General features: G+C 48.9%; 1 protein-coding gene across 1 annotated transcript; it reads left to right on the top strand.

The window, feature by feature from the left end:
• The first annotated feature begins 1821 nt into the window (after window positions 1–1821).
• On the top strand, window positions 1822–11018 carry TSPAN16 (tetraspanin 16). The gene is made up of 7 exons (XM_032780382.2): window positions 1822–2044; window positions 2695–2892; window positions 3450–3524; window positions 4670–4777; window positions 6255–6407; window positions 7001–7084; window positions 10568–11018. The coding sequence occupies exons 1-7, from the start codon at window positions 1976–1978 to the stop codon at window positions 10613–10615; spliced, it is 735 nt and encodes a 244-aa protein (XP_032636273.1). The 5' UTR covers window positions 1822–1975; the 3' UTR covers window positions 10616–11018.
• The last annotated feature ends 3445 nt before the right edge of the window (window positions 11019–14463 follow it).

Genomic DNA, 14463 nt, shown 5'->3' with positions numbered 1-14463 from the left:
GATGTTGTTAGCTTGGCTATTGCGAGTGGCTGTTTGAAAGTGGCGGGGTTCAGGGTATAGCCGAGCTGGGTTTTGGAGGGAAAAAAAAGATTTCCCTTTGCTCATTTTGGAGTGAAATTCATCCTTGGGATTATGGACGCACACGATCTTAAATTCCCCAGGGGTGACTCCTATCCTTCTGGAATTCAATTATCTGATTAATTTCTCAAAGGAAGATGGGTTTTTTGTGCCTATTTATTGTTTGTGTTATGGTAGCACTCAGAGGTGCCCTGTACAAACAGTCCCTGGCCCCCAAAGATTCTAAAGAGACAAAGGAAGGAGAACTCCATTTTACAGATGGGGAAACTGAGGCACGGGAAGAGGAAGTGACTTAACCAGGGTTGCATAGTGAGAGTCAGGAACAAAACCCATGTCACGTGAGTCTCAGTTTCACCCCTTAACTATCTCCCGCTGAAAGGAGCTGAAGAGTTCTGGGCTGCGTGTTCCAGCATGTGCTGCTCAGGCTGCCCCTGGCCCCTGTGCCCTCTGCTGGCACGGCTCTGCTCCTGGCAGGGGGTAGCAGGGGGTGGCAGGGGGTGGGGTCCCACATATGGGACCTAAAGAACAGCCCTCGGTTTGTGGACATGGACAGAACGGGGTCCCCTATTGTTCTGTGGGGAAGATATGATTTAGTCCCAAGCCACAGACCTACAGCGATGGGAAACTGCGGACCCTATAGACACCCTACAGCGGTCCCAGTCTATGCCCCTATAGCTGTCCCAAGGCACAGCCCCTATAACAGTCCCGCTGTTTGGCCCCTAGGGAGGAAGGAGGCAGATGCTGTTTCACAATGGAGTCTGCTCCCCATCTCCCTCCCACCCCCACCACAGCCCCTTCCAACAGCCATCGGGGGACGGTTGGAATCCCAGCAGGCGCAGGGCGAGCGGGAGCGCAGGGGAACGGGCCAAGGACACGTGATCCCCAGGGCACATTGCAGGGCCAGGAGCCAGGCCAGCCAGGGTAGGAGGCTCAGGAGAGCCAGCCCAAGGCCCCGTGGGTGAGTAAACTCACGCTCCAGGCCCGTGAACCAGCTCTGAGCGAACGTGCTGGCCGCTCCCTCAGCTCTGGGCTTGTGAGTTTCAATCCCGAGGCCTGGGTGGCACCCACGCCACGCCACCCACGAGGGCTGCCAGCCCCTGGACACCCCAGCCTGGATCATGGGTGGGAGGCGAAGCCCTTGATGCAGGGAAGGGAGACAGAAGTGCTGGCATCGGCCCCCTGCTAGCCTTCTACGTGGGGTGAATTTCCCCCACAGCGGAGTCTGGGCTAAAGCTAACGGTGGCTGCAAGCGGGGAGGAGCACTCTCCTTCCTAAAGCCCAGACACTGTAAAGCCATGACAATCGTCGAGTACTGAAATCTTCCCCGGGGGGGGGGGGGCTGGATTCTCACACATCACGGGGACCCTGTGCCCCCAAACTCAGTGATAACTCTCAGCACAACCGCTGATCATTATTTATAGGACGCGCTGACTGGGGCCTCACTGTGCCAGGCGCTGCACAGACCCTCTCAACTGAGATCAGGGTCCTGTTGTGCCAGCTACAGACAGTTCCTGTCCCGAGGAGCTTCCAGTCTAACTCGACAAACGATTATTACCCTCCCTGCCCAGAGATGGGGAAACTGAGGCACAGAACGATGCAGTCACATGAGGGGTCTGGATCAGAGCCAGGAAGCAAAGTCCAATCTCCTGACCCCCACGCCAGTACCCACTAGACCAACCTCCCTGCATAGCACCAGCTTTAAAATAAAAGCATTTGCCCCATCATAAGTAAAAGCCTCCAACAATGTGCTGTGTTGCTGGTGGGTTTAACCTAAAACCGAGGTGGGAATGGATCTGAGACGAAGCTGTTTGCAGCAGCAAGTCCAGCTGAAAATCTCTCTGCCGTCTCTCCAACCTAGAACCCATTCTGCGAGCGGCCGTGCTGACCGGTTTTCACCATGGCTCCCTCGTGCACTGGCTATGCCACTCTGAAGACTGTCATGATTTGCTTCAACGCCGTTGTCTCTGTAAGCCTGTGTTTTCAGATACACGTTTATTTAGGTGTATTATGGTGGCACCAGGGTCCCATGGTGCCAGGGGCTGCACAGACTCAGAGTGAGAGACAGTCCTGCCCTGAAGAGCTCACGGCCTAGCCAGGCACCGGGTGGGAGGGGAAACTGAGGCACAGAGCAGGGAAGAAACTTGTTCACGGTCACGCAGCAGGTCAGGAGCAGAGCAAAGAATAAAACCAGCCAGTTCTGTGCCCAGCTGCCTCCCCCAGAGTTTGGGGGCTAGATTCTCAGCCAGTGTAGATCTCTGTCGGCACTGATGGAGCTACAATGATTTACATCAATGGGGGATCTGGCCCTCAGCCTTCAGATAACGTAGCCTTTCACCCGAAGTTCACGTCTCCCCACGGCGGGTCAGAACCGTGGGTCATGCTCAGCAGCCTCTGTTCAGTTCTTGGTGGGCAGACCTGAGTGGGGAGGAGGGACTGGCCATGGAACGACACAGAGGAGGTGGCTCGCAGTGATGTTCATGCCCCTCCAGCACAGGGCTGACATCTCTATTCCCTGCCCTAGGCGAATCAGGGGCATGGCCGGAGCGCTCAAGCCGGAGGTCCAACGCACGCACTAGTTCGCACACACACACATGTATACGTTTATTCTCTCCCCAGGTTGTCGGCTGCACCATGGTGGGATTGGGCCTGTGGATTAAACTGGGAAACGCCTCCTTCGTCAGGGTCTTGGGCACCACCTCAGTGTACTTTGCCCACATCGGGTACTTCTGCATCGTGGTGGGCAGCGTGGTGGTCGTGCTGGGGTTCATGGGCTGCTGGGGCGCAGTGAATGAGAACAGATGCCTCCTGCTGACGGTGAGTGCACACACCCGCTGTCGGCTGGGGCGGAGTCCCGGCCCGCGAAGGCGGGGAGCCAGAGCGTGCCGGTACGATGCACCCACTGGCACAGCCACGTGATTTACCCCAGCTGGGGAGCTGACCCCCTACTTCGCCCTAGACACTGCTTATACCTTAACTAAAGAGCCGTCTCCCTTGCAGTCACAAGCTGTTCTTTTCCATCCTTAGTGGGTGAGACTCACGCCTGTTCAGAGGGAGCGGGACAATGCACGCACCACTTAAACCCTTTGGCAGCTCATGTGGTCTGCAGCCCTCTCTGTTCTGGGGGGACTCTGACCGTGTGTGCGCTGCTTTCTACCCACGTGAATGCTTTGTTTAGCAGACAGCCTCTCAATCAGCAGCTGTCAAGACTCTTATGGGTGGGCATGACCCCCTAGCCCCTGACCTCCTGTTCATCTGGGCAGCCACAGCCCCTCTGGGCTAAATCCTTTTATTGTAGTGTAAACTTGACTCCTGTGCCTCACTTGGCAATCCCTCATGATCTTCCGATTTCCTCCCACCCCCCTCTCTCACAGTACTTCTTAATAATGCTGGTCATCTTCAACGCCGAAATCACAGCAGCTGTCGTCGTATTTGCTTTCACGTCGTTCGTGAGTATCCAGAATTCCCTTCTGATGTGGGAAATTCTCATTTTCCTTGGCAAAGTTTCAGGCCCCGATCCTACAAAGAAGAGTCACTTGGGATTGGGTCCTTTTTCCAAACAGGGAGACATTTCGAAAGGGAAGTTAAGTGGCCAACTTTTGTGAGTTCCTTGGAAAATCCAGGAGTCCCGTGGGACCCTAAACATCTAGTGACGTCTTGTTTTAATCGCACTGCACCATAGAACAAGCCCAGAGTTTCCAAATCTGGAATTTTTGGTGGCCAAATAAAAAAATGTTGACAAAATTTCCCCTCCAAGTGCTGATCACCTGGACTCTGAGCGCAGGTGGAATTCTGACTGTTTTGTAAAAAATGTCGTCGCACATAAAAGAAAAAGGAAATCGCCCCTCCCCCCTTGCATTTGAACCAGCTGTGTCCGTCCAAACCAACTCACAGCTTTAACTGAAGTCTGCCCACTCCTCATGCTTAACCGATTAGACGGTTCCTCTTTGCTTTAGAATTATTCCTACCTCATTTTTTCTTATTGTTTATAAAGGCAAATTTAAATATGATCGATTCTCCTTTGGCTGGATATACATCCACAAAGGTAAGGCCCAGACCCTGCACAGATTCACAGAGTTTAAGGCTCAAACGGATTGTTATGATCTAGTGCGACCTCCAGCATAACACAGTCCAGAAAATTTCACCTAGTTATTCCTGTATCCAGACCAGTAACTTAGTTGAGTGAGCGACTCCTCTAGAAAGGTGTCCTGCCCTAACCCTTGGGAATCTGATCCACTGGCTAATTACCCCACCTGTTCAGTACCTGCACCTTATTCCCACATGGGCTGCATTTACACCCACCCACTGCAGGAGCCATACAGGTCGGGTTAAGCGCGTGAGTAAATCTGCGCAGGATCAGGGCCCACACTAGGGCCAAAGTGAGCTGGCTAGTCTGAGGCTGGCCCATGGCTGCATTGCTGTCTCTGGGCTAGCTATTCAGCAGGTGGCCAGCAGCTCCACTCCTCTTCGCTCGGTGGAGCAGTTCTGATTTACCCCACCTGAGACTCGCTCCCTGAAAACCTTTAGCCACACTTTGGGATCTGAAGAGAAAATATTTGCTGGCTCTAGATCCTTTTCATTCCCCTCGTTCAAGGCTCGCAGCATCGTCCTAGACAAATCGCTGACTGCCTTGAAGAAGAACTACAGCGGCTACAAACACGATGATATCGTGTCCTATGGCTGGAACGCATTCATGCTGAAGGTACGGGACCCTCCGCCCCCCAGGCCTCCTGTGTCAAAAGACTCGACACATTTGTTCCCAAGTATTACGGTAGCTCCGAGAGGCCTCTCCCAGTGTGCCCGGTGCTGCATATACACAGTGACAGTCACTGCTGTGACGAGGTGGTGTGAGAGGAAGGACAGTCTAGAGGTTAGGACAGAAAATTCTGGTTCAATTCCTGTTTCTCCCACGCACTCCCTGTGTCACTTGGGGCCAGTCACCTGGGCTCTCTGGGCACCTGCTCCCCATCGGTACCATGGGGATCATAGCAGAGAGGTTGGGAGCAGATGCCCAGCTGGTACAATCTAAAGAGGCAGGACAGGCGAAAGGGAGACTGGTCTTAGACCCACCCTACAATCAGGAAAAGAGATGCACAGATGTGCCCAAGTGGTTCTGTAACACAGCTGGGAACTGGATCCCGCAGCAGTATCTTAACCACACGCCCACCCACCCTTCAACGCTAGTATCTAGTGAGTTTCCAGGCCAGATCCTCCGTGTGAATCAGCGCTGCTCTGGGGTCAAAGGAATCAAGTCGATACACACATGCTGAGGATCTGCTGTGTAGATTTTTGGGGCCAGAAGTTTTAGGCCAGATGAGATCACCAGTCTGAGCTCCCGTTCAGCACAGGCCACAAAGCCACTCAGTGACTAGTGAGATCAAAGCAGCGTAAGCCTCAGAGACAAATGTCTTGTGAGCCACAGGCAGAGAATAGGGCCCACCAAAAAGTGACCAGTGTCTGCAGCCCCTGCCATGGCAGGGAACTGCTTAGGTGAGACAAGCCCCAGGACCCCAGTAGCGACCGACGCCCCACATTGCGGAGGAAGGTGAAAAAGCCCTGTCAGTCTGAGCTGAGGTTTCTTCCCAACCCCAAATCTGGTGACCCTGAGCACGTGAGTGAGATTCGCCAGATAGACAGAAGAGTCTCTGTACCAGCCCAGAGCACTGGTCCGTCTTGGCTGGTGTCCCATCTCCCGCTGTGATTGATTTCTGACACTTCGGAAGAAGGTGGAAAAACCTCACTCCAGAATACAAGATGGGACAATTTTGCTCATCTAGTCTGATCTGTCAACCACAGGCCTTAGAATTTCACCCAGCGTTTACAATGCAGACATTTGATATCAGCTGAAGGGTTAAACATACTTCTCCTCTGGTAAAATCACCATTTGAGCAAAGGAGAATTGATCAGGGCCGCACGGGGGGGGGGGAGGGGCGGCAAGTGGGGCAATTTGCCCCTGGCCCCGCAGGGCCCCCCACGAGAATATAGTATTCTATAGTATTGCAACTTTTTTTTATGGAAGGGGCCCCCGAAATTGCTTTGCCCCAGGCCCCCTCAATCCTCTGGGCAGCCCTAGAATTGAGGACATTCTATCGCGATACAGCAGGAAAGGGAGGTAGGAAGGAAAAATTAAACGTTCGAGACCCTGGCCTTTAACAAACCCTGTTGTGTGTCGTTCCTAGCTGAACTGCTGCGGGGTTCATAACTACACAGACTTTTCTGGCTCTGCCTTTCAAATACGGACCAATCTGACTTATCCCAAAAGCTGCTGCAAAGATCCAATGAGCTCCGCATGCAACGGACACAACGTCAGCAGCGTGGTCATCAACCAGGAGGTCGCGGCTCAGCTTGGGGGTTGAAAAGGAAACTGTGGGAAGAGTGCTGTTAAAAACCTAGCCTGGGTCTGTTGGAGTCGGAGGGAGCAAGGGAGCATGTAGGGGGAGTGATCAGCAACCTGATCTTGCAGCGAATGCTGCCTGGACGTCTCCCTGCACCCACAGGGATCTCATGGCCGGATCGGTGCCCATGTGCTCTAAATTCAAAACCAGAAAGCACCTTGTACACCCCTTAAATGAAGGCCTTGTGGCCTAGGGGGCAGGGCACTGGGTTGGCTCTTTCTGCAGCATGACTTTGGGCAAGCCACTCCCTCGTGCCTCAGTTTCCCTCTCTGTAAAGTGTGGGGGGATAATGTATACAGACATCTTTTGGCAAGTGCTTTGAGCTCGATGGATTTAGGCACAGCCATAGGCTGGTGGCCAGTCAGCCACCCAGGGGCTAATTCCACGCCCCGTGGGGAAGGGAAGATACAAGTTTGCCCAGCAAGTGTGCTGAAGCCAGTGGGATTCCACCGGGGGATGGGCTGCCATTGCTTTTTGTTTCTGATTGCTCTTAGAGCAGCCTACACCTCACCGTGTTTTTCACCCTTCAGGGCTGCTTCCATAACCTGGTTTCCCTGATCAAAGAGAAGAGCCTATTGCTTGGTGGAGCTGTCACTGGAGCTGCCCTGCTGGAAGTGAGTTTAACCCAGTTAGCCTGGTCTTAAAGGGACGTGTTCACTTTTCAGTACTCCGATGAGGCACAATTAGCCAGCTGTGCACAGATCGACCATGGATATGTGCAGCACCTGACACAGCGGGGCCCTGACTTCAGTTAGATACTAGGAGGTTACACATAAACATAAGAACAGTCAGACTGGGTCAAACCAAAGGTCCATCTAGCCCAGTGTCCTGTCTTCTGACAGTGGCCAATGCCAGGTGTCCCAGAGGGAATAAACAGAACAGGGAATCATCAAACAACCCAATGCCTGTTGTCCAGTCCCAGCATCTGACAGTCAGAGGTTTAGGGACACCCAGAGCACTGGGTGCATCCCTGACTACCTTGGCTAATAGCCACTGATGGGCCTGTCCTCCAGGAACTTATCTCATTCTTTTCTCAACCCAGTTATACTTTTGGCCTTCACAGTATCCCCCAGCAATGAGTTCCACAGGTTGATTGTACGTCATGTGAAGAATTGCTTCCTTTTGCTTGTTTTTAAACCTGCTGCCTTTTCATTTCATTGGGTGACCCCTGGTTCGTGTGTTATGTGATGAGTAAATACCACCTCCTTATTCGCTTTCTCCACCCCAGTCATGACTTTATAGACCTCTCTCAGATCCCCCTTAGTCGTCTCTTTTCTACGCTGAACTGTCCTAGTCTTTAAAATCTCTCCTCATACGGAAGCTGCTCCTTCCCCCACATCATTTTCATTGGCCTGCACTTTTTCCAATTCTATATCTCTTTTTTTGAGCTGGAGTGACCAGAACTGCACCAGCATTCAAGGTGTGGGCGTCCCATGGATTTACATAAAGGCAATATGATATTTTCTGTCTTATTATCTCTCCCTTTCTTAATGATTCCCAACATTCTGTTTGCTTTTTTGACTCTGCTGCACATTGAGTGGATGTTTTCAGAGAACTATCCACAGTGACTCCAAGATCTCTCTTGAGTGGTAACAGCTCATTTAGACCCCATCATTTTATATGTAGAGTTGGGATGATGTTTTCCAAGGTGCATTACTTTGCATTTATCAACATTGACTTTCATCTGCCATTTTGTTCCCCAGCCACCCAGTTTTGAGATCCCTTTGTAACACCTTGCAGTAAGCTTTGGACTTAACTATCTTCAGTAAATTTGTATTATCTGCAAACTTTGCCATGTCACTGTTTATCTCTTTTTCCAGATCAGCTCTGGATATGATGAACAGCACAGGTCCCAGTACAGACCCTTGGTGGACCTCACTAATTACCTCTCTCCACTGTGAAAACTGATCATTTATTCCTACCCTTTGTTTCCTATCTCTTTGATCCATGAGAGAACCTTCCCTCTTATCTCATGACTGCCTACTTGGCTTAAGAGCCTTTGGGGAGGGACCTACTCAAAGGCTTTCTGGAAATCCGAGTACACTGGATCACCCTTGTCCACATTTGTTGAACCTCTCAAAGAATTCTAATAGATTGGTGAGGCATGATTTCCCTTTATAACGGCTGTGTTGACTCTTCCCCAACAAATTGTGTTAATCTATGTGTCTGACAATTCTGTTCTTTACTGTAGTTTCAACCAATTTGCCTGGTACCGAAGTTAGGCTCACCAGCCTGGAATTGCCAGGATCACCTATGGAGCCTTATTTAAACATTGGCGTCACATTAGCTATCCTCCAGTCATCTGGTGCAGAAGATAATTTAAGTGATATATGTTATATACCACAGTTAGTAGTTCTGCGCATTTGAGTTCCTTCAGAATTCTTGAGTGATACCCTCTGGTCCTGGTGACTTATTACTGTTTGATGTATCAATTTGTTACAAAAGCCCCTCTACTGACACCTCAGTCGGGGACAGTTCCTCAGATCTGTCACCTAAAAAGAATGGCTGAGGTGTGGGAATCTCCCTCACATCCTCTGCAGTGAAGACTGATGCAAAGAATTCACTTAGCTTCTCTGCACCAGCCTTATCTTCCTTGAATGCTTCACTTACTTTTTTTTATTTGGGGGATACATTTAGTTTGAGCCTCTATTATGGTGTTTTTAAAAAGTTTCCATGCAACTAGCAGGCATTTCACTCTTGCAATTGTTCCTTTTAATTTCCAATTTAACTACCGTCTTCATTTTTGCATAGTCCCCCTTTCTGAAGTTAAATGCTCCTGTGGTGGGTTTCTTTGGTATTTTCTCCTAATAAGGATGTTCAATTTAATTACATTTTGGCTGCTATTACCAAATGGTTTAACTGTATTCACCTCTTGGACCAGATCCTGTGCGCAACTCAGGACTGAATCAAGAATTGCCTCTCCCCTTGTGGGTTCCGGGACAAGCTGCTCCAAGAAGTAGTCGTTAATGATGTCTAAAACTTCTCTCTCTGCATCCCATCCAGAGGTGACATGTTCCCAGTCAATACGGGGATAATTGAAATCCCTCATTTTTATTGTGGTTTCTGTTTTTGTACCCACTCTAATCTCCCTGAGCATTTCATAACAACTAGCACCATTTTGATCCGGTGAGCAGTAGTATATTCCTACAGCTATGCTCTTATACAAGCACAATTGTGTTTGATTCATTTAAGATTTTTACTATACTTGACTCTGTGCTTTCTTTCACATATACTGCCACTTCCTCCAAGTGCACCCTATTCTGTCATTCCTATATATTCTGTACCCTGGCATTGCGATATCCCATTGATTGTCATCATTCCACCAAGTGTCTGTGATGCCTGTTCTATCAATATCAACATTTACTACCAGGCCCTCAAGTTCAGCCATCTTAGACTTCTTGCATTTCTATACAAGCACTTATAACATTTGTCAGTATTTCGTTGTCTGCCTTCATGTGAGGTAACTGAATGGGATTTTTTCATTTGACTGTTTCTCTTCAGTTCCTACCTGTACTTTATCAAGTTCTAGCCTCGCCTCTTTACTAGGATACATCGTATCCCCTTTAACAAATACTACCCTGAGGCATGTCTCCATCTGAACCAGGTGCTCCTTTCTCTGCACCTATCAGCTTTCCCCCAGACCTTAGTTTAAAAACTCCTATACAACCTTGTTAATTTTACATGCCAGCAACCTGGTTCCATTTTGGTTTAGGGGGAGCCTATCCTTCTGTATAGAATCATCCTGCCCCAAAAGGTTCCCCAGTTCCTAATAAACCTAAATCTCTCCTCTGAACACCATTGTCTCATTCATTCATTCTGAATGTCTAATTGGCCCTGCACATAGAACTGGAAGCATTTCAGAGCATGCTACCATGGAGGTCCCGGACTTCAATCTCTTACCTAACAGCCTAGATTTGGCCTCCAGGACCTCTTTCCCACCTGTTCCTATGTCTTTGGTATCTAGAAGTACCAAAAATGTATGTAACAATAATCATGAGTTTAGATGACAGTCTTTAGGCACCAAGGTTGGAACATTTTTGATGTCATCCTTAAGAATTTTAGTCATTCCGTCTATATTTTTTTCTCTCCCACTGCAGCTAGCAGCTATGATGGTCTCCTTAATGCTGTACGTTAAACTGGGATGACAACATTTGAGGAAACACGGCAGGAGGACTTCCCAAACACTTGGAATTGTGTTGCATCAGGGCCAGGGGCGGGGACACACACCACACTACATTACAGCAAAGCTGAAATAGTACCAAGCACTAACGATCCTGCCCCACAGCTGTCACTGGGACTTTGCCACTGACTAGGAGCAAGACCATTCATTTGCCCAGTTTTCAAGCTCCATAGTTACAGAACAGAAAATCCTGGGAGCCATATCAATATAAAGGATCAAAGTTTCTCCAGAGCTTTGAATATGGAAACCACTCTACACATGCGCGCTTATTAGTGACAAATGTCCTGAACTATTTATATATTTATTATTCTCCATCCCCGGGGGGGAAGATACCATTTAAACCGAGATAATAAACATGGGGAGACTGATTGCTAGGGTCTCTGTGTTTTTAAATGTGTCTCATCTTCCTAAAATACCGATCAATTGCTTGCTTACCTGTCTGAGTAAATATCAGGTTTTAATTAAAAAATGCAGGTGTCTTTTCTCCAGGGCCTGGAAAGGACTGAGAAAGGGATAGCCACTTTCAGATCACTGAAGAGAAAAGGAGAGAGAATGGAGGATGTTGGGCTTAAGGCACAGGACCAGGGCTACGTCACATTAGAAATATCAATATACTATATGGCAAAGCGCTCCTAGGGCGGACACAGCTATGCTGGCAAAGTGGTACCGTTTATTCCAAAGAGCAGTTTTGCTGGTATAACTGCGTCTACACTAGGTGCTCCTGTGAACACAACTGCCAATCAGAGGTCCCACCTCTTCCCACTGCTGACTGACACAGCTATGCCAGCAGAGGTCTCTAGCACAGACCCAGCCTAGGGCTCCGGAGATTCATAGACTTTAAGGCCAGAAGGGACCATTGCAGTTATCTAGTCTGACCTCCTGTATAATGCAGGCCAGAGACCTGCCCCGAAAGACTCCTGCATCCAGCCCATCACTTCTGGTTCTGACATAGGTACAGTTACAGAAAGCGAATACCCCTCTCATCAGGTCACTGACCCTTCTTCAAAACCAAATGCAAACAAGCCATAAGCCCAACCATCAAAAGCCCAACCAGTGACTAACACACCCCAGGGCCTGTGTCTAGGAAGAAGGGCTAGAAACCCCCAACAGAGCAGAGCATTATTGTGCCTTTCTTTGGGGCAGAGGTTGGGGAGTGCCAACAATCATGAGGTGAGAGGTCATGGCCTCAGGTGGGGGAGTGACAACTATAGAGGGCAGAGGTACAGCCGGGGGCGGGGGGCGGAAATGACAACCATGAGGTCAGAGGTCAAATCCCATGGGAAGCAAGTCTAAGGGGAAAAACAATTGAAGACAGTTGGCAATTTTTCAGAGAGACTTTATTAAGGGCACAAGAGCAAACTACCCTCCTGCATAGGAAAGATAGGAAGTATGGCAAGAGACCAACCTGGCTTAACCAGGAGATCTTCAATGATCTGAAACTCAAAAAAGAGTCCTACAAAAAGTGGAAACTCGGTCAAATTACAAAGGATGAATATAACACATAACACAAGTATGTAGGGACAAAATTAGAAAAGCCAAGGCACAAAACGAGCTCAAACTAGCTAGGGACATAAAAGGAAACAAGAAAACATTCTACAAGTACATTAGAAGCAACAGGAAGACCAAGGACACAGTAGGCCTGTTACTCGATGAGCGGGGAAAGACAATAACAGAAAATGTGGAAATGGCAGAGGTGCTTAATGACATCTTTGCTTCCGTTTTCACCAAGAAGGTTGGTGGCGATTGCACGTCTAACATAGTGAGTGCCAGTGAAAATGAGGTAGGATCAGAGTCTAAAATAGGGAAAGAACAAGTCAAAAATTACTTAGACAAGTTAGATGTCTTCAAATCACCAGGGTCTGATGAAATGCATCCTAGAATACTCAAGGAGCTGACTGAAGAGATATCTGAGCCATTAGCGATTATCTTTGAGAAGTCATGGAAGATGGGAGAGATTCCAGAAGACTGGAAAAAGGGCAAATCTAGTGCCCATCTATAAAAAGGGAAATAAGGACAACCCGGGGAATTACAGACCAGTCAGCTTATATTCTGTACCAGGAAAGATAATGGAGCAAATAATTGAGCAATCAATTTGCAAACACGTAGAAGATAATAAGGTGGTATATATAACAGACAGCATGGATTTCTCAAGAACAAATAATGTCACACCAACCTGATAGCTTTCTTTGACAGGGTAGCAAGCCTTGTGGTTAGGGGGGAAGTGGTAGATGTGGTATATCATGACTTTAGTAAGGCTTTTGATAGTGTCTTGTGTGACCTTCTCATAAACAAACTAGGGAAATACAACCTAGATGGAGCTACTATAAGGTGGGTGCAGAACCGGTTGGAAAATTGTTCCCAGAGAGTAGTTATCAGTGGTTCACAGTCATGCTGGAAAGGCATAACGAGTGGGATCCCGCAGGGTTTGGTTCTGGGTCCAGTTCTGGTCAATATCCTCATAGACGATTTATATAATGGCATAGAGAGGACACTGATAAAGTTTGCGGACGATACCAAGCTGGGAGGAGTTGCAAGTGCTTTGGAGGATAGGATTAAAATTCAAACTGGAGAAATGGCCTGAGGTAAATATGATGAAATTCAATAGGACAAATGCAAAATACTTCACTTAGGAAGGAGCTCTCTAACTTGTTTACCATCATAGAAGACGGTAAAGCCTGACTCTCTTTCAATATGATTGGTCGATATAGCTGTCAATCTTCCCAGAGCTTCAATCAATTTCCACTTCATTCCCTTCAAAGTCCCACCTGTCTTGCGTGCCCAAGGCCATTGGGCTAACAAATGATTCCTTTCCTTCTATAGGTCCAGAGTCCTGTCCATCACCTATCGCCCCACCTTGATGTACACATTAACCAATGGTTTTCCAAATAGGCAGAGAGAAGATGGATGATTGACAGAATATGAACCAACCAAACTCTGGACTCGTTGGCTCATCCTCCAATAGCGAGGTACATGGGATTATGTTACTTTTTATTGCCTTATCTACCTATCAATCAAAATTAGACCCACCTCCCCATTCACCCACCAATAAGGAGCTACTTTGGTCACTCTACGTTTTTGATTGGTTTACGTACGTGTCACTCATTAATAAGAACCGCCGTGCATTGCTCCTTCCAATAAGGAAGTAGCGTGTAGAATCCCTTCCCTGTGAATGGCTCAAATGCCTGTCAATGAAATTCACTCCTGCCTTTTCATCCTTCGATAGGTGCGCCGGATAGACCGGGCTTGGGCATTTGCCGTTTTTTATTGGTCTGTAAAAATGTCAATCAATTATAATATCAGCCCATCCTTAATCTTCTCCAATGGGAGTCCAAAAACGAGCTACATTTCATCTCTGATTGGCTTAATCTCGTATCAATCAATATGGCTGTTGCCTTTTGTCCTCCAATAATAGAGCAAACTCAGGGACCTTTCCCTTTCGATTGGATAAGTTCTCTGTCACTCAGTTTTAACACCCGCCTCCTAGCCTTTAATAGGCCAGTCAAGTAAACCGGCTCCTTCCTTATCGGGATTGGCTGTATGTCGTTGTCAGTCAGAGAGATCCGCTTGTGTGACTGGCCTTCGAGCCTCGCGGGGGGCGGGGATATCGGCGGAGTCCCCGCCCCCCGATCCCACCGTGCTTTGCGGGGGTGTGTGGAGAGCTCGGCCTGGTTCCCGCGTTGAGCCCTCGCCGCCGCCGCCTCCTCAGCGTCTCTCGCCGGCCTCAGCCGCCGCCATGTCGGACTATAGCCCGGCCGGGCCCCCGCCCTCCGGAGGGCCCCCCGGTGGGGGAGCCGGCGGAGCCGGAGCTGGGGG

Source organism: Chelonoidis abingdonii, chromosome 26 (assembly GCF_003597395.2).
Source record: "Chelonoidis abingdonii isolate Lonesome George chromosome 26, CheloAbing_2.0, whole genome shotgun sequence".
In the NCBI taxonomy this organism is placed as follows: Eukaryota; Metazoa; Chordata; order Testudines; family Testudinidae; genus Chelonoidis; species Chelonoidis abingdonii.
Note: the sequence above shows the minus strand (reverse complement) of the source record. Positions and strands in the feature narration are given on the sequence as shown.

Bases quoted from the DNA above. Each gene is read 5' to 3' on its own strand.
- TSPAN16 (XM_032780382.2), top strand. From the start codon at position 1,976: ATGGCTCCCTCGTGCACTGGCTATGCCACTCTGAAGACTGTCATGATT. The intron at 2,045-2,694 runs GTAAGCCTGTGT...TTCTCTCCCCAG, and splicing joins GCTTCAACGCCGTTGTCTCT to GTTGTCGGCTGCACCATGGT. The intron at 3,525-4,669 runs GTGAGTATCCAG...CCCTCGTTCAAG, and splicing joins TATTTGCTTTCACGTCGTTC to GCTCGCAGCATCGTCCTAGA.